The sequence below is a fragment of the Coffea arabica genome, chromosome 2e (genome assembly GCF_036785885.1).
Source record: "Coffea arabica cultivar ET-39 chromosome 2e, Coffea Arabica ET-39 HiFi, whole genome shotgun sequence".
In the NCBI taxonomy this organism is placed as follows: Eukaryota; Viridiplantae; Streptophyta; class Magnoliopsida; order Gentianales; family Rubiaceae; genus Coffea; species Coffea arabica.
This window is the reverse complement of record NC_092313.1, coordinates 12,724,245-12,749,821: the sequence shown is the minus strand read 5'-3', so window position 1 is coordinate 12,749,821 and position 25,577 is coordinate 12,724,245. Positions and strand designations below refer to the sequence as shown.

General features: G+C 36.1%; 3 protein-coding genes across 3 annotated transcripts; all 3 read right to left on the bottom strand.

Annotated features, from left to right (window-relative positions):
• Positions 1–519: 519 nt before the first annotated feature.
• On the bottom strand, positions 520–7,795 carry LOC113731029 (uncharacterized protein At4g18490-like). The gene is made up of 15 exons (XM_072079035.1): positions 7,726–7,795; positions 6,084–6,179; positions 5,503–5,632; positions 5,135–5,323; positions 4,446–4,968; positions 4,154–4,368; positions 3,728–3,907; positions 3,517–3,651; positions 3,355–3,435; positions 2,631–2,969; positions 2,378–2,555; positions 2,178–2,239; positions 2,055–2,091; positions 1,772–1,942; positions 520–1,127 (listed from the first exon to the last, which is right to left on the bottom strand). The coding sequence occupies exons 2-15, from the start codon at positions 6,145–6,147 to the stop codon at positions 984–986; spliced, it is 2,448 nt and encodes an 815-aa protein (XP_071935136.1). The 5' UTR covers positions 6,148–6,179; positions 7,726–7,795; the 3' UTR covers positions 520–983.
• Positions 7,796–17,312: 9,517 nt separating this feature from the next.
• LOC113728577 (nudix hydrolase 11-like) lies at positions 17,313–19,260 on the bottom strand. Its single transcript, XM_027252968.2, has 4 exons — positions 18,893–19,260; positions 18,650–18,792; positions 17,767–17,886; positions 17,313–17,678 (listed from the first exon to the last, which is right to left on the bottom strand). Exons 1-4 carry the CDS (start codon positions 19,152–19,154, stop codon positions 17,475–17,477), a joined length of 729 nt encoding a protein of 242 aa, XP_027108769.2. The 5' UTR covers positions 19,155–19,260; the 3' UTR covers positions 17,313–17,474.
• A 1,229-nt stretch (positions 19,261–20,489) lies between these two features.
• LOC113731028 (nudix hydrolase 15, mitochondrial-like) lies at positions 20,490–25,533 on the bottom strand. Its single transcript, XM_072079034.1, has 4 exons — positions 25,065–25,533; positions 23,590–23,732; positions 21,297–21,416; positions 20,490–21,081 (listed from the first exon to the last, which is right to left on the bottom strand). The coding sequence occupies exons 1-4, from the start codon at positions 25,480–25,482 to the stop codon at positions 20,857–20,859; spliced, it is 906 nt and encodes a 301-aa protein (XP_071935135.1). The 5' UTR covers positions 25,483–25,533; the 3' UTR covers positions 20,490–20,856.
• Positions 25,534–25,577: the final 44 nt, after the last annotated feature.

The following is a 25,577-nucleotide window of genomic DNA, read 5'->3' as shown; positions in this document are numbered from 1 at the left end:
AACCATACTTTGGAAACGAATGCTAGTTCATGTGATTAAAACTACTTTTCCAAAGCAACATGCCTAGTACTCTGAGTTGATCATTACAATTTACTTTTAGTAGCTGGGAAAACCATGAGCAAAGATTCAATCCCTATTCTACAAAGCATATTGAAAGGAGAAAAAAAAAAATTTTTCCATCAGATTGGGAATTGCAAATTGCAGTGGCAAATTGGTATATAGGACTAAATATTTTCATGAAAAGATTAGCTGAAGATTTACAGTAATTGCACTCAGATGACCTAATTGGAAATAAACAACCCAGAAAAATTGAAAATGAGGGGGAAAAAAAATGTAATCAACTGCATAGCTGCACCAACTGCAACATAAGTAATCAAGTGAAGGGAATCATGCTGTTATCTAATCCATTTCAGTTGTAGGCATCACAAAATTTACATCACTCTCCTTGTGGGCATTATTCAACCAGATAATACTGCAAAAAGGATGTACAACCTTAACCATGGCAATATGCAGAGATCAGCGGCAAAACTCCATGCTTCACATTTTTGGCATTCAACATATTGAATTCATTCAATTTCCCAGAATTTGGGGAGCACAATGACAGACTTGTTTGCAAATTATGGACATGACATTGGACAGCAGTTATTGCTGACCCTGGGAAACCAACAAAATTAACAGGGCAGCTAAAAAACAAACTACTGAAGAATCCAATCTCTCGAGATAGTGAACTATGCAGATACATGTGCCTCTTAACTCCTGGTTGAGTATGACCAGCTCATTCGATGGGCATCCATGTGTCTGTGAGGCAGAAAGATAAGAGAGAAGATAATACCTAGAGATGACAATTCCTGCTTTAGCTGATTATGTTGGAGTGTGAACATCCCTTATTTTCAGCTGCATTGCAAATTTCTGAACCATTCTGATGTTTTCAACAGTTAAGGTATTTGTACAATTATATTTTTGAATTGCAAGTCAACACAAAGTCAGTAGCTAAAACAGCAGAGATGAAAGGATATTTTCTGTTCATAGATAGGATGGTTTAGCATAAGAAGGTTGTTGTTGGTCACAATTGCTCGGACTAAAATTTCCTTTGCCTCCTCATGTTTCTTTCTTAGCATGTTGCAGATCTGCATTAGAAACATTTCCAGTCACATCCAACTTCTAACAGTCCAGGTCTCAATGGAGAAAAGATAGGACCATTATAGGTGCATAAGAAATTTCATTCGTTTAGAAGACAGCTGACAGAAAACTATTTAAAGCTTGACAAGCTTATGATGATATCATCAGAAAGCAAAAGGGGCAGCAGAAACAGGAATAAACCTTCATTAACTACCCAGACAGTCACCCAACAATTTCATGACCAGAAATCAACTATAAGGTAACTAGAACCTATGATGGAAAAGAAGATTTCACCAGAAGCTTTAATTAAAAGATACTGTTGCATTATTCAGGAAAAAAAATTGTGTTTGCACCCTATATTTTAGCTAACTTGTCTCACAATAGGCTACAATCTTAATGAAAATTTCCAGGATCAAAGACCAATTAATATCATAAGCTAGGGGGGAAAGAATATCTTGTGATACTAGTATATTATAATGAAGAAGGAGTGAGTAATGTTACAAGTGAAAGAGCAAAACCTTAAGTTTACAAAGTTGCCGCAACTAAATCAGTTTAAAAGGCCGGAAGAAAATAAGTACCCAACAAGGTCAACCTTACATATGCATATTTCATCATAATAAAAGCAGCTTAAAGGAATTAAACTTGTACTTACATCTTCAAGCCCTTTAGCACAAGCATCCGCCTTTTCAATGTTGATGTCACTTTCTACAGAGAAGGTAGCATCTAGTCCACTCATGTCCCCAGGCACATCTACTCTGGAAGTTTGTGGATTTTTGTACACAGTCATGCTCTTCCCATCCGAAACATTCCCATTTCCACGTACCTGTTGAAATGTAAACCAAGTAACACTACGTGTTAAATCTATCATGTCTGCATGAGGCTGTATGTTTACAACACCACCTTATAAATGCAAATTTATTAGTTTAACATATCACCTCTCCATCAACAAGCTTTCCTATTTCTGCCGAATTTCTGCAGATTTCATTGAAAATCATGCATGGTGACAAGGATAAATCAGGAAAACAAACTCAAGTATATAGCCATTAATAAAGACAAACTCATTGCTAGGTGATGCTGAGAGACGCTTTGATGGATTTAAGATCACATCTGCACTAGAAGCCTGTAAATAAACAATGACATGAGCAATGATTGCCCAAGGTAAATTAGCTTGCTGCAAAGTAATTTATTGTAATGCCATAGCAGTTTTACTGATTTGAAGAAACCTCAACATCAAAAGGAAAAATATGGAAAGACAAACCTCAGCTATTTTTCGCTTAAGAGAGGGGATGGCTGGTGCTTGGTTCTTCATTTCAACAACTTTGGGAGTCTTGGATGGTGTGCTTCCAGCTAAAAATCTATTTTGCCGCATATCTCCTGAAACTGCAATTCCTTTCTGGGCTGCAGACTTCGATGAACCCAGGTTTGCTCCAGAAGTTCTATGTCAATACCACATTAATGAATACTAAGTACATTCATAAAGAACTTTGTAAAATATCACAGGAAAATACTACCTTAAAATTGTGAGGCCAGAACTAGTAGCCATCAGCTTTATAGCATTAGAAGAGGAGACTTTGTCTCCTTCAGTGGCTATGCCTTTCGTAGAATGACTAGCTTCCACATTCATGGGCAAACTTGCTGCTTTTGCAGGACTCTGAGATGTGGATTTAATTGTCAGGGTAGAAAGAGCAGGCATCTGCTTAATAGCTTTAGAAGAAGAGACTTTATCTCCTTCCGCAGCTGCGTCTTTCCTAATCTGACTAGTTTCCAAATTCACGGCCAAACTTGCTGGGTTTGCAGAATTTTGTGATTCTGGTTTCTTTGTCATTCCACTCGAAGGTTTAACACGTAAGCTGCAGGCATCAGGCCAATATACTTAAACAGTGGTATACAATATTTGCCATGATTGATTGCGGTTCCACGCATTATTTCAATTGATTTTGTGAAAGAAAGGCAGCATAATACACAAGCTATATCATAAATCGCACGTAAGAGTTAGAAGTGAATACTCACAGTTCAACAGCTGTGATTTTTCAGATGTGAAAACCAAGAAACTCAAGAAATTCTTAAGAATCTACAGAGGGCAGTATTTATCATCAAATAGACAGGCATCTATGTGACAGGAAAAGAATGTGCAAGGATGCTCAGATTTGAAGATTACAAAATTCTCATTTCTCTGAGAAAAAAATTTGAAAAGCCAACAGAATATATTTCTAACCATAGAAACAGATGCCTCACCTGAATGAATCTAGAGTTTTAACATTCTTTTCACCTCCTCTGGATGAAGGTATTCGTTTATTCACATCCTGGTCGAGTAGTCTTGAATTCCACCAAATGAATGTTTCAAATAAAGGCATAAAACTCAAGTCATTTGTGGGGGTCTAAGTAGAAAAGCATCACCTATTTGTGTTAAGACATTTAGAGTTCTCCTGACTTCCTATATGAGAATGTTCCTTCCTGGTCAGTACTTCAGAACTTGATGGGGAAACACCAGCCACCATGTTATCAATTTTAGACTCTATGGAGTTGCAATTCCTGCTAAAAATTATCAGATGAAAAGTGTAAATTTCAGAACCATTTTCAATCATAATGTTCAGAAAACATCGCTGACCTTTCATCCGGAGGACATGGTTCTCCGGTGCCAATTAATCTCCCATGCACTGACGAAAGCTTTGTCTGATGTGAAGCATTCTCAAACCGAGAATCAGCATTGTCTCGTTGCTTAAAATATTTTGACCTAATAACCGCCTCCCTTTCTTTCTCTGGCATCATATTATTATTTGTAGCTCTACTGCACCACATAAAGAAACCATTGGACCAGCTAAGATTAACATTGGCCAATAAAATTCTGTCCTTAATTGACAAAACAAGTGAATATCTACATAGGTTAGCACCACCAATGTTAAGAAAAGGTAATTGTACACTCAGTGATGCTCTGCCTTAATTAACAGAATCATTTACCACCAGATATTGTAGAATCTGTGGTTTCTTGTGTCACTTTTGCACACAGGACATGCAAAGGTTGCAAAATCCTAACCTCTCTAATGAACTTGTAGAACGCTCCAAGCTGTCCTTGTTCTTCACATTCATTTGACTATGAGTAATAGAGTCTTTTGAGGCATCAGTTGATAAAATTGGTTCGACATAAGTTCCACCCAGAGCAGGCTCAGCTCCCTCTTTATTGGCAATATGAGCATGATTATTAGTACAAACTTCGCTCTCCCCATTGTCTTTCTCAAAGCTAGCAATATGCTGCAGAAATGATTAATTAGAAACAAGACTTTAGAACCCGAATCTGCTATAAAATGCTGTAGACTTTGTTCCCCAACCTGATTACTTACGCTTGCATCCCTGGGACTAACTTCCTCTTGTGTTTTCAAGAGAGTATCTTGACCTGACTCACTTCTGAGTACTGTATCAACTGCTTTGTGCTGTATGGTTTGATCAGTAATTGGAGAAGCTGACTTGTCTAGTTGGCAGTTTGATGCTTTCTCACTGGTGGATGTTGTCTTCTTAAGTGTGGCCATTTCTTCAGGAGATGCAACTTCATCTATTGCAGCCTTGGAGTTTGGAAAACCATCATCATGGGTTCCAGACTCAGAAAGGAAATTCTCATTCAACGTATCAGGACTGGCACCACTACCAACTTCAGAGTCAAGGTTCGAAGTAATCAAATCCCCTGATGCCGGCAGATTGCTGAATTTTCTATCTGCATGTGCATCGAGATCTTCAGCCAGGCAGTCCCCAGATTTCTGAGAATCTCTTCTGTTCAAAGAATCTTCCTCATTTTCACCTTTATTGACTTTTGGATCATCTTTCTTTGAGCTTGGCTTGAAATTGAAACCATCCAATCTGAAAGCAAGCATTGAAAGTGATGACTGGACACATAATGTGCTGAACAGTTACCCAAATTAAGGATGAATGTAAAGATTTGCGGTGCAGCATGAATCATAAATAGAAAAATGCAGGAAAGTGAATAAATAAAAGAGACAAACCCTGGAAATGTATGCATACTTACTCGCCAAAATCAAACGTAAATTCAGAGCGATCTGCTTTTCCTTGAGTATTTCCACTTGCAGACTCCTCATTGGATCTTCCCTTGGATTTGCCATCCTTTTTAACCGGTGAAGAAATATCAATGTCTGGAATGTCTAAGTTGAAGGATGGGAGTTTTCCAAAATCGACATCAAGATTGAAATCCACATCCCTGGAGTATTAGCAATGTCAAATCAATTTATTGCAAAATGCAGCAGTAGTTCTATTTAGTGGGAGTCCGGAAACCCTTGCAGAAAACCATCAGGTCTTTCCAACAGCAAAACTGTACTCTATGGCCAATGTTCTAAACAAAAGTCACATAGAGAAATACAAGTATTTGTGCGATCTTACATTTTGCCAAAGTTGAATGCATTCTTCTTGCCTTTTGAAACAGGCCCAAAATCCAAATTCATAGAATCATCTTCAGTTATAGACGTTGACTTCCAGGAAGTCAGAAAGTCATCCTTCCCAAAGTCCAAATCTGACAAGAAGTAACAAAATTACTTTCTTATATGGAACAAATAAGATTAAACCACAGATTATTTTGGTCCAACAAGAGATACTAAACAAACAAGAAGAGGAATAATTTTCATCCTTAAGAAGCTAGCTACTGGTGGTCTGGTAATTAGTCCAGCCCAAAGTTTGCTATCAACTTATCTTTTAGTTATTTCAACTATCTCACTTAATTTTGATACTTTATATCTATTTTGCACAAATTATTCTATTGAAAATGGCTTTCTACAGCTTTCAAACCAAATGCTTTGAGAAGAAAGCTGCACTGCAAAAGTTTGGCAACCCATCAATGAAGTCTGGTCTTCATGGCCTCTATCTTTAACTAGAAAAACAATAATTCATGAAAAATAATAATAATAATAAAATAGAGATAAAAAATGAGCTGAAAACTCTTCAGAAACAGATTTTGAAGAGGATACCTAGCAATGACTTTTTCTGTTTTGAGTTGACAGATGAAGAATCTTCCTTCTGGGATTCCACCATATTTAAGAACAGATTTATCTTTCAATTCAATTCTGCAAGCATTAAAAAGAGTATGTATTGTGAATTCGTAAGAATTAGCCATCCTGCTGATACATGTTTACAGACAAAAAGTATAGAGGCAAATTCATAGTCCACCAAATGCTGATAAATAAAGAATATTTTATCATGACTATAAATGATTCATCCATTCTGCAGAAACAAACCTCCAGAGAAATGAGCTACAACACAAACTACTTGCATCTGTGAGTCAGAGAACTTAAAATTCTACCATCACAAGAAGCAACATTGTACATCATGAAAATCTTTCATAGCCTTTCCCAATCACTATTTGTGATATAAGTTATCACTATGATATCTGCAGGAATCCCAACTACAGACAATCAGCTGCAGGATTCTTTGTTGTAATCTTCTGTCAATGTTAAGGAAATGATAATTTCTCCAGTAGATATCTAATGAGGGATATCTAGACTCAAAACATCTGGCTAGAATAGTACTTCGAATCCAAAAGACACATCACACAGAGAATTTAGTAAAAACTTGCAAACATATTATCAAGTTTGGAAATGTTATTCTTCCCATTTCTAGCTCCCATAGGCTGTGAATCTCTTGCCAAAGCCAAGAGAAAGCACTTCTATGGCAATCATAATAATAGACATGGTATCAGAATTATTGTCCTGACTACATGCGATCTTCGTCGAATCAATCACGATGCCATAAGGCATAAGAAATACTCATTTTAAACCTCTACACACCATTCCTCCTTTATATTAGACAAAACAACACACGGGACATGGAGCTTAGGACGCCATTGTTGAAAGAAATACAGAAACTGTTTTTTGTTTTGTTTTAGTGCCTAGAAGTTTTGCCATGCCTCCCACTTTTCAATAGCTGGTCAACACTAAGGGAACTAAGGCTGAATAACTGCTTTCTTACTGCCAAAACAAGGTTAGAATTGAGTATTGCTACATTTAAGCCTAACTTCCACGATGCTGACGTCAAGAAAATGCTTTTTTAATCAAACCAAACTCTATAAAAAAGTTTCAAAAGTGATTACTAATACTTTAAAAACCTAATCAGATTGTTTAAGTATCATTAATCACAAAACAGGTATAAAGCGGCTCAGTTAAAAGTTCTTAAAATTAGGGGGAAAAAACAATAAAACAAACAGATACACAAAATTATTATCCGCAAAACAACTATATTTCCAATTATTCAAGTTAACACATCTCAGAAAACAAATAATAACAACCGGATAGTTGTATAACTGCATTTCCTATTAAATTGCTCGATGTACAAAAAACGTAGAATTTATAGATACGCAGCAATGTTAAATCAAACTGACGATAAAGTGATGAATTTGAGGAGCGAAAGCTCGAGCTCGTGTGATAAATGACGATAATTAAAGTCAAATTACGAGATTTTTAACATAATTCTACAAAATTACGACATAAACCTGGCTTTGAGATGAAACTAGAAAGAAACTTAATCCAGTGATTATCCTAACAGCAGATATTACAACAAAATCCACATACATTCATATGTGAGTGTGTTGTGCGTGTGCGCGTGAGAGAGGGAGACCTGAATTCAAAGAAGGTTGAGAGCTTCCGACGACGACGAGGAGGAGTCAGAGAGTGCTAGTGTGTGTGTGTGAGGCGGTTTGAATTATTTGAAGTGGTACGGCTTTTATACGCAGGAGGCTGGGGTATTTTCGGTATAAAGTGGCGGTATAACATCTTTTTTAGAGAATTGCCCGAATGGTCCTTACGTTTGCAATTTATAGGTTTTTGTCCCCCACATTTCAGATGATATATTCCACTCTCTAACGGAGTTGAACCTTGCAGTTTGGTCCTATATTTTATTTTACATCACTTTTTGCATGAATAGGTTATGCCAACACTACTTTTTTTTTATGCCAACACTACTTGAGATGAGATATGTTAAAATATCTTAAGGACAAAAGGGTAAATATGGAACTCTTTATCCAAACAAGAAACGCATCTTATGTGTGTTTTATTTTTTGAAAATTGGAATTGAATTTTCAAAAAAAATATAATGGACATATAACTCTATTTGAAATATTATGATTTCATCCTTAACCGTGATTGCCATTCAATTTATGAGCATGTGACGTGGTAATGATGTTTTGAGGCCAAAAGAGGTTTAGCTAAAAAATAGTATTGAGATCAATGTTATGTTTTTAACACATCATTTTGCATTAAACTGATAAATATTTCAAGTTACACACTGGTATGGACTAGTTGTGCAATTCCTCCCTCATAAGCTTCTAATTTTACATTAGCCCCCTAAACCAATCTCAATTATACGACAAAACCACCGCATTTATGATCGATTCTCAATTGGCCATCATACTTCCACTTGTATCAAAATGGCCTCTTGGATTCTTTTTCTCTTTTTTTTTTTTTTTTTGAGTCTTCCCAATTGTTTCCTATTATGTAGATCTAAATGACATATTAAAACCAAAATATTCGCCACTTCAAGAAAACATTGTATACTATAATATACTATATACGGTCTAAAATAAGGGCAAAGTTACCACTTGCACATTGAGGCAAAAAGCATACATTTAGGACCATTTATTTTGCTGCCATATGACAAAGTTAAGACTTCTATACCACCTTCCTTATTTCTAAAGAAAACAAATAATGCTGTGCTTTGTATAAGAGTCGAGTTAAGATATTAGCATCGCAATTGTAGGTTTTTAAAACGTTATCCTATTGTTTATGTTTGTAATTTAGATGGTAAATAACGGATGATGCCAGTGAATATACATTTTTTGTTTTTGAAGTAATTAGTGGACACGTGTTAATTCTTTATTGTAAATGAGGAAATATTTCCCATCAACTTTACCTTCCATTTATCTTTTTTTCTTTGGTCAATCGTAAAATCTACTTCTACTCTTACTCTAACCTATATTAGGGGAAGGTCTACTCAATAGTAGTACAAGACACTACACAATAGTATTGCTTAGCATATATGCTTGACATTGAATTTCTTCAAGAATACGGATAGGTAATTCGATACATATGAGTTGGAAGGTTCCACTTTTCTACATGGACAACAACAAGCATTTTCCTAATTTGTTGCCAATAGATCAAATGTCCACTGTGTTTTATCCTAACCGCTAGCTACATACAAGCTCGCAACATCTGATATGCAGCAGACATCAATCTTTGGTGTAGTTTATGGCCCTTTCAATATCTCCATAGCTAGTCGGATTGGTTCCGTAGCCTAATCTTTACCGGCAGGTCCCGTGATTGATCCTCGTGTGCTACTTCACTGTATATCCTTAGGACAAGATTCTATATAGCCTTAGGGAATTAGTCTGACCGAAAGATTGAAATACCACTAAGCGCAAAAAAAAAGGTATGGCCCTTTCAATAAAGTCAAGGCAATCCATCTATTGGCCGTTTCGGTAAAATGAGGGCCATCCGAGTTGATATACACTGAAGGATCTGGGCAAGCTGTAGTTTGTGGTTCACCACATTGTACTTACAATGTCGTAGTTGAAAGAGCCTCCTGCTCCGCAACATTATTATTGTGTAACAGTACTAGTTCTTCATTATACAGATAAGCTGTTCAATAAATAATATTCAGCAGAAGTCTTCTAACATTCAAATCAGTAAACCATATGGAGTTTATTAGTTTATGAAGTCTTGATTATACCACCTGCTAGCCATGAAATTATTGAAACTCGTAGTAGCATTACGTTCCCCGGGCTAGCCATAGATGAAATGCTTAGAATTTGCAACACTCTATATACAGGAGATAAGTGAGCACAGATTGTAAGGAAACTTTCGGCACTGAAAAAGTGACATTTGATGCCATAAATCACAACCTTGCTTTATCTGTCTTTGGAATTGGTGATCGAGTCTTTTGTTACTTTGTCAGGAGCAGGCTTTGGAGGGATCAACTTTCATTCATTAGGAACCTGGTGTGGCAATATTGAAGTGTCGACTGTACAAACGAACACATTTATTGAGCAGATTAATGTTGTGATTGGAGACAGAATTGAACAGCCAGAATTGTACATCATTTTCTTTTCAATGGTAACAGGCTATTAGACTGCTTCATCTTCAACTTCAGATTGAGGTAATCCTTCTGCTGATTTTCTTAGAATGCATGTAGCTGTTAAGTTGAAGAAAGCAAGACAACCTTTTTGGGCATTGGATAAGCTATTTTACAGTCACGATTGAGGTGGTAATCCTGCCCCATTTCCTTGCTAGAACAAAAGCTATTGATTTGCCCAATGACATAATACTAGCACGTAGTACCATAACAAGTTTCGTCGTCCTAATGCCATCCCCAGATAGCACTACAAACTCCCCATTATCGCCTGTGACATGCTTTAGCGTTGGAAAGCAGAAAAAACACCAGCTTGTACTGTAACATCTAGATCCTCTTTATCTCTTCACACATTCACGGACAATAATTAGTTTTCCCTGCAATGAAGGCCCAAACTGAACAACTATCCATCCCCGTATCAAGTTCAGGGACTGATCTAGGCCATCATAAAAAGCATAGCTCCTAATGGAGAACTGATGGAACTGGTCTGTCATTGTATTGAAGATTACTTTAAAAGGAAACCAGTAGATCTAAAAACTGGAATAATTATTGTAGCTGCCTTTGTCTTGCATCCTTCCCAGTATGCATCATTCATTTGCTGATGAGTCAGAGCAAGGTACCATGCTTGTGTATGAGACGTAGAGTTGAGTACTCCGGGACTTCAGGAACATTCTGTGCCTAGACGTCTACCACCCATACAAGTATGATTATCTTAAACAACAAAGCAATAGAAGACAATGTCGAGCTTTCTTCAGAAGCTATCCAGTGGGTTTGCACCACAAGTAGCCTGCTGCATGCTACAAACCATTTCAGAAGACTATATGTAGTGGGAGGCACCCTGGTCACCTTTTCCAACCCAAGAAACATTCAATCACAACATAAGGCCCCTTTGGAAAACTCTTGAGATCCTAGACCTGAAATCCTTTACTGTAACAACAAGAGTTTTATGAATGTATGGAGAATCTTAGGCCTCTTTACCCTTGATCACAAGTTGCAGTTAGACCTGTTGTTTTCTTCTGAATATTAAGCATGGATTACTGTCAAGAGTATAACTCATGATTATAGAAATTAGCATTGACAATAACTATGTAAGTTTGAATGGAGATGAATGTCTTTCAAGTTATGATACAGACGTCAAGCTTCATGGATTATATCTGTTGCATAGAATCAAAGACTATAGAACTTACAAGACGACAAAAGCTACCAATTGGTGATAGGTTGCAATTTTATCATTTATGTTATTATTAATTTTCCCTATTACCTGACCTGATGTAGATTAATTGTTAGATTCTACTCACTTTTAAAAATTTGCATTTATTACAGGGAGTAAAACGAAAATACCATAATAAGTGCCAATTTGACGGTCATCAGGAAGAAGTTTAAGTAGAGGCGTCCAGCGGCATTTTTGAAATATCAAAACGCGACCCTTTTTTATAATTTGCGGAAGATAGCATTGGAAAAAAAGAACGAAAGGCTGAAGTCTTCCTGACCGCTGGGGACGCCGCACGGTAGCTAGGCATTAGATAGAAGTAGGGAAATTAGAGTAGGAACTAGATATTAGATAGCAGAGAACAAGTACTACGGAGGCTGAGCCTTTTCTGTTTTGTCCTTTAGTAGCTTTTTCTTTCTTCGTATGTCCAGACGAAGTGAAGACATTTAATCACTTCCTGTAGCTTTGCTCTTTCATCAGTATTCCAACGAATTGAATTTACCCAATTGATGGCCGCGACTGTTGCTTCAATTTTGTGTGAGTTTTTCGCATCCGGGATGAACTAAATCCCCTTTGTCTAGTCCAAGAATAACGGAGGTTTTAGTTCACCTAAAAATTGTGAGATCGATTTAATTTTATCTTTTTCTTTTATTTATTGATATTCGCATATTCTTTGATTACAGTGCTTATGGGTGTCCAATTAATCGATTGTCTTGGATCCGGATAATTAGTTAATTTGGTAATCTATTGTCAATTGGAGCGTTGAATCCGTAATTGTTTAATTGTCCTGAAATAGTGACAACTGGTATGATTAGTTTTGTGTCAGGGGGATACGCGAACTAATTTGAAATAACCCTGATAGTGCGTTATTTGGTTAGAATAGGGTCTCTCTAATACATAAAGCAATTGGGGAATTAAATCTTACAGGCGTACTTAGGATTATTTCTCAATTAGAGCAGTGATTAACGGGTATACCTTAATCACCGACACAGTAAGGAGGGATTAACTGTCATCGCTTGTTTGATGGTTATAACCTATTTATTAGTAAATAATTGGAATTACATTTGCCTCGATGATCAATTAGGTGAACCATTGCTGAGGTTATTTCTTGGCTAAACCTTTAATTATTGTTACTCTAATTTTAGTGAATTGTCATTTAATTTCTAGTTAGCTATTTATTTTTATTTGAATTTCTTTGATTGTCATCGTTTATACAAAAATACCCTCCGTGTTACTTTGGATTTCGAAAGAGACAAATATCCCCAATCCCCGAAAATACGACCCTACTTGCCCTGTTTACAAATTAATAATTATTTGTGAAAAAATCATCATATTCGGGTATATCAGATCAAGCAAACTCTTCGGGAACAGGGTGAATCAAGTAATCCATTGCACACCTAGAGTCCCTGCTCCAGTACTTGCAATCGGGTTCTGGTTATTTTAATTGGCAATTAGGTTTATTTTTATTATTGCACAGGTTTAGACAACCTGTCAATTTTTTACGCCGCTGCCGGTGACTGGTGCCAAATTAATTTGTTTCTTTTTGAGTTCATCTTGTTTTCAGTTTTTATTTATTTTTCTCTTTTTTTTTTATATAATTTATGATTGCTAACATTCCGTATTTTGATGATAGACTGGACTTTATTCTTGAATGGGGTTATGAGACTCGTGTTCTTCCTAATGATCAATTGGCTGTTACAAATTGTGAAACTTATTTTGCCTCAAGTTATTCAACCGACATATGCCCCGCATTTTAAGATAATCTAAGTGCTCCAATTGATACTTTTGGAGATTTTTCACCTCGATTTCAAACATGATATGACTCTTACTCAAATAGGTATGATCAAGGATGGTAAGATAATTTCAATTTTAATTGTGCGACCGAACCAATGGATTTTCAACAGTAAGAGTCTCAACAACAATCATCCATGTCAGGTATGTCTCTTAAAGAAATGATTGAATTACTAGCTATTAATACATATCGATTTCATCAGGAGACACAAACGAGCATTCGTAACCTGGCAGATCAAGTGCATCTATTGATATTCAGGGTGACGCAATTAGCTTCTCACATGTGTGAAGAATTGCCCTCACAGACCAACATCAACCTTGAAGAAGACGAGAGTGCAATTATCCGAACAAATGACATGGAACTGCAAGAGTTTCAAGAAACGGATCTAAAGATGCAGTTAAAAGGAAGTTGAAGTGCAAGAAATGAGACCCCAGTATCAACTCGTTCAAATGAATGAATCCAGTGAACAATCTCTAAATGCGGTGACATCTCATCCATTTCTTAATCAATATTCTCCTGACTCTTATTCTTCAATTTCTGTTAGTGAGATTGACTTTATTATACCTGAAAATTTTGAATTTCATGACAGGAATAAATTAAGAGTGGCGATGGCAAGATATCTTGGACCAATAAATGCACGTGAGGGAGGAGTGAATGGAGAATTCAAATTACCGTTGACTTGTTTGGCGCCATTTACTAGTCCATGGATGACCATAGCTCGTGTGCTCAAGGATTACTCTATTTACGAGGGTTATCAGGACTATATAGAGGATGAAGCATTGAAACGAGCACAAGATTTTATCCTCCCTGAACAAACATGACAATGTCTAGCCAAAAATGTTAAAGAAAGGCGCTCATTGGGAGGCAACTCAATTTCTTTTAGTTATTTATTCGATTTTGTTTGATAGTTTAAATATGTTTTCCTTGAGTTTGACTGATTTTTTGCTTCAATTTTTCGTTTTTGATTATTCGTAGGTATCTCTCTAACTTGACGCGCCCGCATCGAGTCGTATGGAGAGCTCTTCGTCAGAAGGGTTCTTTTCTTTTTGACACGCTCGCGTCGAGTCGGATAAAGAGCTCTTTGTCAGAAGAGTTCTTGCCTCACGGGAAAGCCGCCATCCCCTCCCTTCATCGCCATCGTGCGACGCCGACCAGCAATCACCGTCTCCATTCCTCTTTCTCTCTCTCTCTCCTCCCATCTCTCTCTCTCCGCCTCTTCCATCCCCAGGAGCTGCTGAATGGCACCAACTCCGGTCACAAGTTCAGACTCTGGAGGCTCGGGTGATCAACATTGACGCCAACGTGGTTAGCATGGCGCAGAATTTGGCAGCATTTATGCATCATGCGGGTCTTGCACCTCAATTTGGTTTTCACCCACCACTTTGACCCGACTTCATGGAAGTTTTGTTGCCCTTTCTCCTACTTTTGATATTTATTTGCTACATTGAGGGCAATGTATCGTTTAGATGTGAGGGGATCAGTTGTGGTGCTAGTTTTTCTTGTTTTTAGTTTTTTGATGTTTTTTCTTTATTTTTAGTTAGTTATTTGTTTATCTTTCGTTCATTCTCTTTCTTTCTTTTTAGTGCTTAGCTCTCATGTGAATACCAAGATTTGATATTGGGTTGTTGACTTTAATTCTACTATTGCCAAATTTTAATAATAAAAGTATATCTAGTTAATGTGGTTGAGTCCAACAACATCTCTTTGGTGAATATCGGTGATTGCTTGACTCTTTTGATTTTTTTGTTAACTTTTCTAGGCATAGGAAATGATTGTTGGCATTTTCATGTGAATTGGTCCAGTATTAACTTTAGTTCTCCATATTTGAAGAAATGAGGCTAGCGGCTGCTATTTTTATTTTCTTTTGCTGTGTTATTTTGAGTTATTGTATTATCTGACTGTGAAATAAAGTTGACTGTACTCCGCTAGTTGTTACTACTGAGTAACTGGGGGTTTTCACCAAAAGTGTCGATTCTCGCCTCAAAAAATAATAATTTCTATTAGTTCGTGGTCGTATAGCGATAGGAGTTGAGTAATCGAGCTCCTTCATCTGAAAAATATTGGAGTTCACGTCAAAAGACTCCAATGGCTAGAGACTAAGTCTTTTGTGCTATAAAAAAATAATAGAAAAGTGAAGGTTGTGTTAGTATGTGATAGAAGTCAGCTTGCCGATTTATGGATTTAATGTTGAGATTTTGGTTAATATTTGGACCATTTGCTGATAAATGTTGTTCGCCATTTCTTTTTCTTCGATTAGTTAGTTTAGATTTGAAGGAGTTTGTGGTTGAGAAGCTAACTGGGGTGACGTTTCTTGGATCTTGATCACTGATGCTTGATCTATGTTTTTCTCGGTGTCTTGGCAGTATAGTAGATAGAGCAATAGCCATTGTCAAGTATTGGTGTTTGTTTGCTGTTCTCATGCTTAAGGACAAGCATGGTTTAGATGTGAGATGAATTGATTGGTTACAATTTTATCATTTATTTTATTATTAATTTCTCCTATTACCTGATCTGATGTGGATTAATTGTTAGATTCTACTCACTTTTGAAAATTTGCATTTATTACAGGGAGTAGAACAAAAATATCATAACAAGTGCCAATTTGGCAATCATCAGGAAGAAGTTCAAGTAGCAGGCGTCCAGCAGTATTTTTGGAATATCAAGACGTGACTTTTTTGGTAATTTACGGAAGACAGTATTGGAAAAAAAGAACGAAAGGCTGAAGTCTTCCTGACCGTTGGGGACGCCGCACGGTAGCTAGGCATTAGATAGAAGTAGGGAAATTAGATTAGGAACTAGATATTAGATAGCAGAGAACAAGCACTACGGAGGCTGAGCCTTTGACTTTTCTGTTTTGTCCTTTAGTAGCTTTTTCTTTCTTCGTATGTCCAGACGAAGTGAAGACATTTAATCACTTCCTGTAACTTTGCTCTTTCATCAGTATTCCAACGAATTGAATTTACCCAATTGATGGCCGCGACTGTTGCTTCAATTTTGTGTGGGTTTTTCGTATCCGAGATGAACTAAATCCCCTTTGTCTAGTCCAGGAACAACAGAGGCTTTGGTTCGCCTAAAAATTGTGAGATCGATTTAATTTTATCTTTTTCTTTTATTTATTGGTATTCGCATATTCTTTGATTACAGTGCTTATGGGTGTCCAATTAATCGATTGTCTTGGATCCGGATAATTAGTTAATTTGATAATCTATTGTCAATTGGAGCGTTGAATCCGTAATTGTTTAATTGCCCTGAAATAGTGACAACTGGTATGATTAGATTTGTGTCAGGGGGATACGCGGGTTAATCTGAAATAACCCTGATAGTGCGTTATTTGGTTAGAATATGGTCTCTCTAATATGTAAGGCAATTAAGGAATTAAATCTTACGGGCGTACCTAGGATTATTTCTCAATTAGAGTAGTGATTAACGAGCGTACCTTAATCACCGACACAGTAAGGAGGGGTTGACTGTCATCGCTTGTTTGATGGTTATAACCTATTTATTAGTAAATAATTGGAATTGCATTTGCCTCGATGATCAATTAGGTGAACCATTGTTGAGGTTATTTTTTGGCTAGACCTTTAATTATTGTTACTCTAATTTTAGTGAATTGTCATTTAATTTCTAGTTAGCTATTTATTTTTATTTGAATTTCTTTGATTGTCATTGTTTATACAAAAACACCCCCGTATTACTTTGGATTTCGAAAGAGACAAATATCCCTAATCCCCGAGGATACGATCCTACTTGCCCTGTTTACAAATTAATAATTATTTGTGAACAAGCCATCCTATTCGGGTATATCGGATCAAGCAAACTTTTCGAAAATAGAGTGAATCAAGTAATTCATTGCACACCTAGAGTCCCTGCTCCAGTACTTGCAATCGGGTTCTGGTTACTTTAATTGGCAATTAGGTTTATTTTTATTATTGCACAGGTTTCGATAACCTGTCAATTGGATACACTAAAAATGTTTATTGACGAAAATTGATGCTTGCTTAATTTGATGAATGTAAGTTTATGGAATATAAGCTTATACGAGATCCATATTTTTACAAATCTTACTTGTAAACGAAGCCATGGGAATCGATTTAGGCCACTGCTGATTCAGCCAAAAACTATTGAGCAATGGCATGTTAGTAAGTGTATTCTGCTTGTTCTAATCTCAGGGGGTTCTGTAAGAAAGACTGCCACAATAGGAGAATGATAAAGAATGAGACTCAATTTAACAGACTAACATTATCACAAGCCACTTCTATTCCAGAAACTTGGCCTCCGCTCCTGAAAGGCTGGCAACCGTTGATATACAATTGATGCAGCTCTTATCAAAATGCCAGCAGTTAAAGCCCATATAACAAACTTCTTGTTCTCTGAGTTGTGATCAAAGAAATGGAGTGCATATTTTTCTCCCATCCATTCTAGCTCCACTTCTCTTCTGTTTTCGTCCTGAAAGCACGGTTATGCAAATAAGGTGTGGTAAGAGCAATTAGAACTGAGTTTAAGGTGAAAAAGCAGACAGACAAGAAAAAAGAACCTTGAGAAACATCTCTAGGGGTGCATCAAATATTTCTTCCACTTCTGCAGTATTTGCATCTGGTTTAAATGCGTATCTGTCCTGCATAATACCAATAACAGGAACGACTGATATCCCCCGCTGTAGGAACGAAAACAAAGAAAGAGAATCAGAGAGACTTGAAACAACATTCAATAGCCAAAACCTTGACAAGCTCTTTAAGGGACATTTCAGTATTTGAGAGATGGGCAACACTTAGAAACTACAATTACTTTTCTTTAAAAAAAATTTTTTTTGAAACAAACAACATTTACTTTAGTCATCTATATTTGCTATAGCCTCCAGAAACTTTCAGTTTGCTGTCAGATATGGTTTTAAAATACTTCATCAAAACCTTAAATTTCAGAAGATCCCAACACCCAATTGCAGGAAAGTTAAGCAAATCTTGCTTTAGATAACTTCTCGTATTTTCTTGGAATCAGATTATAAAGGAAATCAATAACCTAAGCCATAAATATCTCATAGCCACACCGAAAAACTTCAGGAATGGAATCTCTAACAAAAAGCTAAAGATTCATACTCAAAAATCAGCATAAAGCCATCTTCTTTTGCGCTAGCAACTTCAAGCATCAGCAACCACGCAAGGCAGCAGAAGAAAAATCAAAGGACTCTACCATACAAACTGATTATCACAGTTGATAAATCCCTACACATTTGATATTTCCCAGATTTATTGAGCTATACCAAAATAGAAACCAAAAGGGAAAAAAATCAAGTCAATTTCCTACAGTTGGGCAAATATACAGCTATTCTTTTCAGTTGGACTCTACCATACAAACTGATCTACTCTTTTACCTACACAAAAGGAGACTTGAAAATTGTTCACAAATCTTTCGATCATTACCTTAGTAGTGAAGGATTCAAGAACAGTAACAACATTTACAAGTGAAGGGTCCAATCCTATTTCCTCCTTAGCCTCCCTCAATGCTGTCTCAATGTCATTAGCATCGCCCTCCTCAACTTTTCCACCTGGCAATGCTACTTCCCCTGCAAACCCAAGGGAACAAACAAATGGACACCCAGGACGAATATGTAAATCATGTATAATACTTATGCTATATAGATCGCTTAAGGGCCTTTTTTTCACCTGAATGGGAGGACAGCGTTGAAGATCTTTTGGTGAGGATAACACGGACATCTCCATCAATCCCTTCAAACAGGCAGATCAGGACTGCAGCTCTATTATTGGATTTGACATTTTCATGTTGGCTGGCATTACTAATTTTATCATCTTCAATAGGATTTGTGATTTTGTTGTTGGTACTATAATTAGTTGGAGGTTTGTATAAACGGAGCTGTTCAGCTAAGTTGTTAAGTTTCTGGGATCCTTCAAACTTGTTGCGGTCCATGAGAAACGAGTATGATGTACTGTGAATTTGTATTCTTGAATCTCGATGTTGGTCTAATTTCCCGACCACTTTGGTGAGTTGGTAGGTAGCGGGGCAAATTGAAATTCAACGAAAAAGAAATTCAAAGGATCAGATTTCTGGTTCCTATCTAACAAAAATTCTTTTTCCTCTTTCACCCTTGTTATCGTTTAAAACGATTCTCATATTTCATTAAATAAATTTTTTCGCTCGTCAATTTTAAAATAGTAACTTTACATTATTTACAAAATTAAATATGTAAAATTTGATTCCAGCCTATATTTTTAACCAATTTTTTACTTTGAATACATCACATAATCCACACATAATAAATTTTTTGTTAGTAAATTTACCGTTAAAGACATGTTAGTAATTATGTTACAAAACACCAAATCAATTTTCTTCGAATTACACAATTCCAATAATGACTAATTACACAATTGTTATATGATACCCTCGTTTGGTTTTGATGTAAAAATTGTTATGTGAGACCCTAAATAACATAAATGACCAAAACTAGTTTAAGCACTACATTAGGTTGTATTCATATGCATCATATTCAAATCTTGAAACTTTAGTTAGTGCTGGTTTATTTTGATACATTGTGTGTGATCGAATGGTCAGAGCTAGTTTGACCAAAAAAAAGAATGGTCAGAGCTAAAAAAAAAAAAAAAAAAAACTAGTACTAATATTTTACAATTCAATTTTACATATATTAGAGGGCACGAAATACTTCTATGGCGAGCTGTTATGCACAGTTAAGAGGTCTGAGAGGCCAGCTAAGTGTCAAATGGAGAGAATGAAAATAATTTTTGTTCTAGCGTCTAAAGGGAAGAAAAGAAAAGAGGTTCTAAATAAAGGTTTAGCATCGAATGTACCATTGGCACATGTTTTCACAAAAAATTCAAGATCGAATATAGTGATATGCATATACATTGCAGACATTATCGATTTCAGAAAATACGAAATTCCTTAGTTTGTTGAATACTCAAGAAAAAATATCAAGCAAAAGATTGAAAACATGATGATTACCATATAGGATATCAAATCTTTCTTGGGTGTCAGAATCAGTTACTGTATTGATCTCTCCAAGGAAACCAAAGAGAGAAGAAGATACTGGAGAACAAGAAAATGATGAATCCCTGTTTTTGGCAAGACATCCTTGTTAAACTGTTGAGCTAAAAAGGGCAGGGGGCAACAATGGAGAACCTCGAATGATTCTTCAGCCTATGCAAGAAGTAACCAACACAATGTCGAAGGAGAGTATCCTGTTAGCTAACCAAATGAAATTGACATCACAAAAATTAAAAAACTACATGGGAAATTCCTTCAAGGTTACATTGCAAATGGTAAGAATACATTCATCTTTAGTTCGTACAAGCAAGAAAAAGATGAAACAAGAAACTTTTCTAGATTAGTTCCTGAAATAATAAAGTATCCAGTCGGTGATGCATCTATTACAACTCATAGTTTCAATTTAAGCAGTATACAACAGGTTTAAGAACTACAAGTTAATTTAAGCTACGATGCAAAGGTTAAAAAGTCTGGCTCTTGTACATTTCATTTCTAGTCTCTCCCTCAAATACATCACCTCCTCTGTAAAAAAATCATAAATCAGCATGGTCCAATTCGGTTTGTTCCACATATGATCAGGTGAATCACAGGAAGTAATTTTCAGCCCAATTTAACGCATTGTAGTATCTCTATCCACAACCCTAGGGACCTTGAATTTCGGATTTTGCTCCAAGAAAGTAGGCGGCCTTTGATATACCACTGATGCTGCCCTTATTAAAATGCCAGCAGTAAGACCCCATACCAGATAGTTCTTACCATCCATTTCATAGTCAAAAAAATGAATCAGATACTTGTCTCCCATCCATTCTCTTTCTTCCGATGTTCTATTTTCATCCTAAGGAAGATATTTAGGAATTAGTTTCATAGAAGCAAAGGAACAAATATACACATAGCATGTGAACATATAATCTTAAACAAACGCGTGCAGAACATATGTACACAAACACCTGAACATATGTATATCAGGTCATGCAGATGTGTTCATGCGTATGTCCATACACAAAACCAATTAAGAGATCCAAACCAATTATAAGCAATGCAGTAGAAGACCTTGAGAAACATTTCCAGTGGAGCATCAAAAACTGCTTCAACTTCAGCAGCATTGGGTGTGGGAGTGAATGCCCTTCTATCAGAGAGTATGCCAATAACAGGAATTACTCTAAGTAGGTGCTGCGCATAAGGAAGAGAATAGGTCAAGCATCTGTAACTTGAAGAAATACACCCAAAAATTTTGAGTAGTGTGATAGATTCTTAGGATTATGAGTTTTTTTTTCTTTTTTTCTTTTTTTGAAAGGAGGTGAATATCATCACATAACTTTTGATCTGATACAAGCGCAATGCAAATTAAAACTTTTTGAATGAATAAAATCACCAGAAAGTGATAATCAAGGTTACCACTCTTGAAATTATATTATCATTCTCTTTGTTCTTATCTTTTCTTGACAGCAGAATCAAAGTTTTCTGAGCAACCTTTAATTTGAGATCCAGTAAATATTCCCCCAAACAGGAAAGAGAGAAGAAATGAGTCAAAAACGAATAATACCAACATGGAGGAATAGTTTACAAGCTAGCAGGAGAATACAGCAACATTCACCGCATACTTAAAATTCTTTGTTTAGAATGTTAAAGTTCTATATATACCTGCAAATCATAAATTATGAGGTCAATTATTACATAGATGTCAACATGTTAGACATCATAGGTTATGCTATTGATCCTCATTCACAAGGTAAGCAGAAAATCAAGGGAATAGTGGCAGTTCATCCAATATATTCCCTGATGGTAAACTTCGGTGCTGGATAAATGGATGGCCAGACTTCCTTATAAGTTGTAATGAAGGATCTCTTTGTATTCTTTTTTTTTTCACTTCTTTGTTGTTTCGTATGATGTTGAATCCCAAAAAATGCCTTCATTCTTTTGTTTGCATGAATGTGAATTAATATGCCTCAGGTCATTCTCTTTCAATGTTTTTTTTCCTTCCCTTATAAATGGCAGTCTAGTGGTTTAGGATAAAGAAGGTGATTGAAGAGATGATTATCCAAAGACATCAGCATCATTCTGATTCAATCAAAAGTTTTGCTTCTCTTATCATATCTAGCTCTTTGGAAGGTACCGTTCAAGACATCAGAGCTCTAGTTCATTCTTATTCTGCCAAATTTTGGGCAAGAACTGAATGGGAATTAGAGAAACTGACCTGAAGCAGTGGTATAGCTAAAAAGTAATATTACTTGTAAGAGAAAATAAAATTGAGGAAAGAAAAAAGTTTAGGACACATCCCCAAATCATTAGTCTCCAAACTCTATTAACTCTGCTTCTTTAGGTATATGTATTTTGTAAAAATAAAGAAATTTCACACAAAAAAAGAGCAAATGCCTAGAGTAATGAATTATACAACAAGTTTTAAAAAGAGAGAAAATAGCAGGCAGGAGGACAAGGTAAGCAGAGACAATGACCAAGTAAGAGCTATGAGAAATGACCAAATAGAGAGCTCATGTGGCTAAACATCTTGATTTTTGCCACAAAATCAAAATCTTGAATTACATTCACCAAAGGGATCTACTGTTTCACCATTTTCCTCTAATTGCACTTCTACTCTTCCAATCACCTATCAACTTTTTGGACTTTTTTGGGAAGCGAACATAATGAAATCAGGATGGGCAGCCATAAAAAGTTTGAAAACAAAACAGAAAATCAGTTAACATCAAAAACTTTGACAGCATATAAGCTGATGAATTTGAGTTGAGGAGCCAAATGAAGCCTATCATGAAAAGCATCAGAAGAATCATTTTGGTAAATTACACCAAGCAAATTACCAGAAGATAGGGCATGAATTTCTGAAAAGTAGAATAACTAGCTTTGCCTTCACATAGGAAAAGATAACTTTCTTGCAATGTTGTTCTAGGTCTACAGATATCTAAGACCTTTCGAGAGACTCATAAGATTCAGAGAAACAATGGTTATGAGAGATCTTAAAACCACATGAAGTAACATATTTACTCCTGTTCCAAACCTTAACAAATGCATTTCCTAAGTTATAAACATTAAGTCAGAATCATTCATATGGTCCTAGAATAAGGAGATAATGAGTTCCAAATGTAACAAGCACACATAAATATCATTAAAAGTAAACAAGATATCTACACATTCTACTGACAGCCCATTTACGAAGCCACCCCACGAATTGACAGTTTTGAAGATTTGAGATTTTCTAAACTATATAACTATCCTAGATGTTCTCAATTTGAAAAGCTTTTAGACACATTAATGTTCCATAAACCAACTGCAAGTTTACACAATGGGTTCTGATCAAGCAGCACTAACAACTAAGATTAACAATACAGACCTTAGATAAGAATGGCTCAAGACATGTCACAACATTAACAAGTGAAGGATCCAATCCTATCTCCTCTTTTGCTTCCCTTGTTGCAGTTTCAGCATCGTTGGCATCTGCCTCCTCAGCTTTACCTCCAGGCAAGGCAACTTCGCCTGCATCAGAAAGGCTAAATATTCAAATCCAAATGCATATTGTAATGGGAAATGGACAAAAACATGTCCACTTAAGTAACCACCAAGTCAAATACTGATTTACAAGAGTTTTTCCTTGCAAGTCTCATTGGCGTGCAAAATAGTTAGTCTATCAAATATGTTTTTTGGCATTGCAACGTATGCGGCTTCACATTGCTACTCATATGTCAACATGAGAAAAAGAATAAGAAGTACAAAAATCTAATCAAGTCAAGCTAAATGAGCAAAACAGCAGCCATTAACAATCCAAACTAATGGTAACAACAGGAGTTGAATGTGAATGATAATATGAAGCTTTGAAGACGATTAGAAGAACCTTGAATGTGCCAAGATTTTAGTATAGAACTGATCTATGATTTGTTAATCTAAATTTAGTTTCTGTTTTTTGCTGTAGGCGTTTGAGTGATTCGTTACCAGCAAGAAAAATTGTTCTTATTCTGTGTTAAGGAGGATTCCTAAGAAATTTAGGGAACCAAACCAAATTTCATGTCATGTTAATTCCACCTGTTATGTTATCTTTCAAAGTGCTAAAGTTTACTGTAAGATTCAAAACGGAAAATGAGGCAGAAGATGGAGTGTTTGTGCGGCATAGCTCTATATATGGGGATGTACTTTATCTATGTATATGCAAGACTTAAGAGCCACATTACTTCCGAATACTGGTGTAACAGTAACTTCAACTAATCATTTTGAGATTTAGCAATGAATAAATTCCCTTTGAGAAAATATCTTTTTAATAACTCTAATTTCTTTTAAACAAAGCCATTATCAGGTTGCCACAACCAGTAACAATTACGCATGAAGAGACTAAGCTAAAAGCAAAATTTAATAGCTCAACCACTGTTAGTCATCCAAAATTTGTCCCACCATTAACATATACCCACTGAGACTTGGATAATAGCATAAGAATTTCATCATTTAACGTCACTTGTGGCGCAACAGCCTTATGCTACGAAAGATATTATCTTCTTTAGCATCCACATTCTATGCCAAAAAGAGTGTAAATCGAAATTGAACCTAATAAAAAATTTTGACAAATACTTAAAAGTGAAATGAATGGATAACAAGCTGAATCCCATCTTAATCAAAACCTCAGAATTGCGGAATACATGCGTTATGACTGTTAAAAGATGACAATTTTCAAAAGACACCAGCTTCATGGAAAGATCATAACCCATGATGCTAATTTTAAAATACAGAACAATTCCAATTAGTCCAAATACACGATCAAGAAACTAGTAAACCCTCTACCATATTCAATGAACTTATCAAGAAACTAGAAATCCTACTAACCAGAATGAGTAGAAAGCCTTGAAGACCTTTTAGTAAGGATCACACGAAACTCTCCAGCATCCCCTTCAAAAAGACAGATCAAAACAGCAGCTCGTTTGGGTCTAAATCTTTCAGGTTGATGAGCAACTGGAGTAGCTGATTCTGGAAAACCCACTTGGGAAACAACTTTTCCAGCACTTTCTTGAAGTTTTTGCTCCTCAATTTCATTCTTGGGGTTGTCATCATCATCTGGTGTTAAAGGTGGTTTGTACGTCCGGAGTTGTTGGGCCAAGGCCATTAGTATATGCGATCCACCGAAGCAATTGGACGGGTTTGAGGAAGAATCCATAACGAATTTGGAGAAAGAATTTGGCGTGAGTGATGATGAGAACATCAATTTTAGAGGAATTGATGATACTCTCCTGAGCAATGGTACCATGCGTAATAGGACACTATTCTTTCAGTTTTTACTTTTTACTACATGCGGAATAAAATGATGCAATTTTAAAATGCCAATTTCAAATCGTTGATAAC

Coding starts and splice junctions, on each gene's coding strand:
- LOC113728577 (XM_027252968.2), bottom strand. CDS start 19,154: ATGGACCGCAACAAGTTTGAAGGATCCCAGAAACTTAACAACTTAGCT. Junction 17,887..18,649: donor TTGAATCCTTCACTACTAAG/GTAATGATCGAA, acceptor TCGTTCCTACAG/CGGGGGATATCAGTCGTTCC. Junction 17,679..17,766: donor CCCTAGAGATGTTTCTCAAG/GTTCTTTTTTCT, acceptor CCGTGCTTTCAG/GACGAAAACAGAAGAGAAGT.
- LOC113731028 (XM_072079034.1), bottom strand. CDS start 25,482: ATGGTACCATTGCTCAGGAGAGTATCATCAATTCCTCTAAAATTGATG. Junction 23,733..25,064: donor AAGGCTTTCTACTCATTCTG/GTTAGTAGGATT, acceptor TTTCTGATGCAG/GCGAAGTTGCCTTGCCTGGA. Junction 21,082..21,296: donor CACTGGAAATGTTTCTCAAG/GTCTTCTACTGC, acceptor TATCTTCCTTAG/GATGAAAATAGAACATCGGA.
- LOC113731029 (XM_072079035.1), bottom strand. CDS start 6,147: ATGGTGGAATCCCAGAAGGAAGATTCTTCATCTGTCAACTCAAAACAG. Junction 3,436..3,516: donor AAATGTCTTAACACAAATAG/GTGATGCTTTTC, acceptor GTGGAATTCAAG/ACTACTCGACCAGGATGTGA. Junction 1,128..1,771: donor GTGCTAAAGGGCTTGAAGAT/GTAAGTACAAGT, acceptor TTTCTAATGCAG/ATCTGCAACATGCTAAGAAA.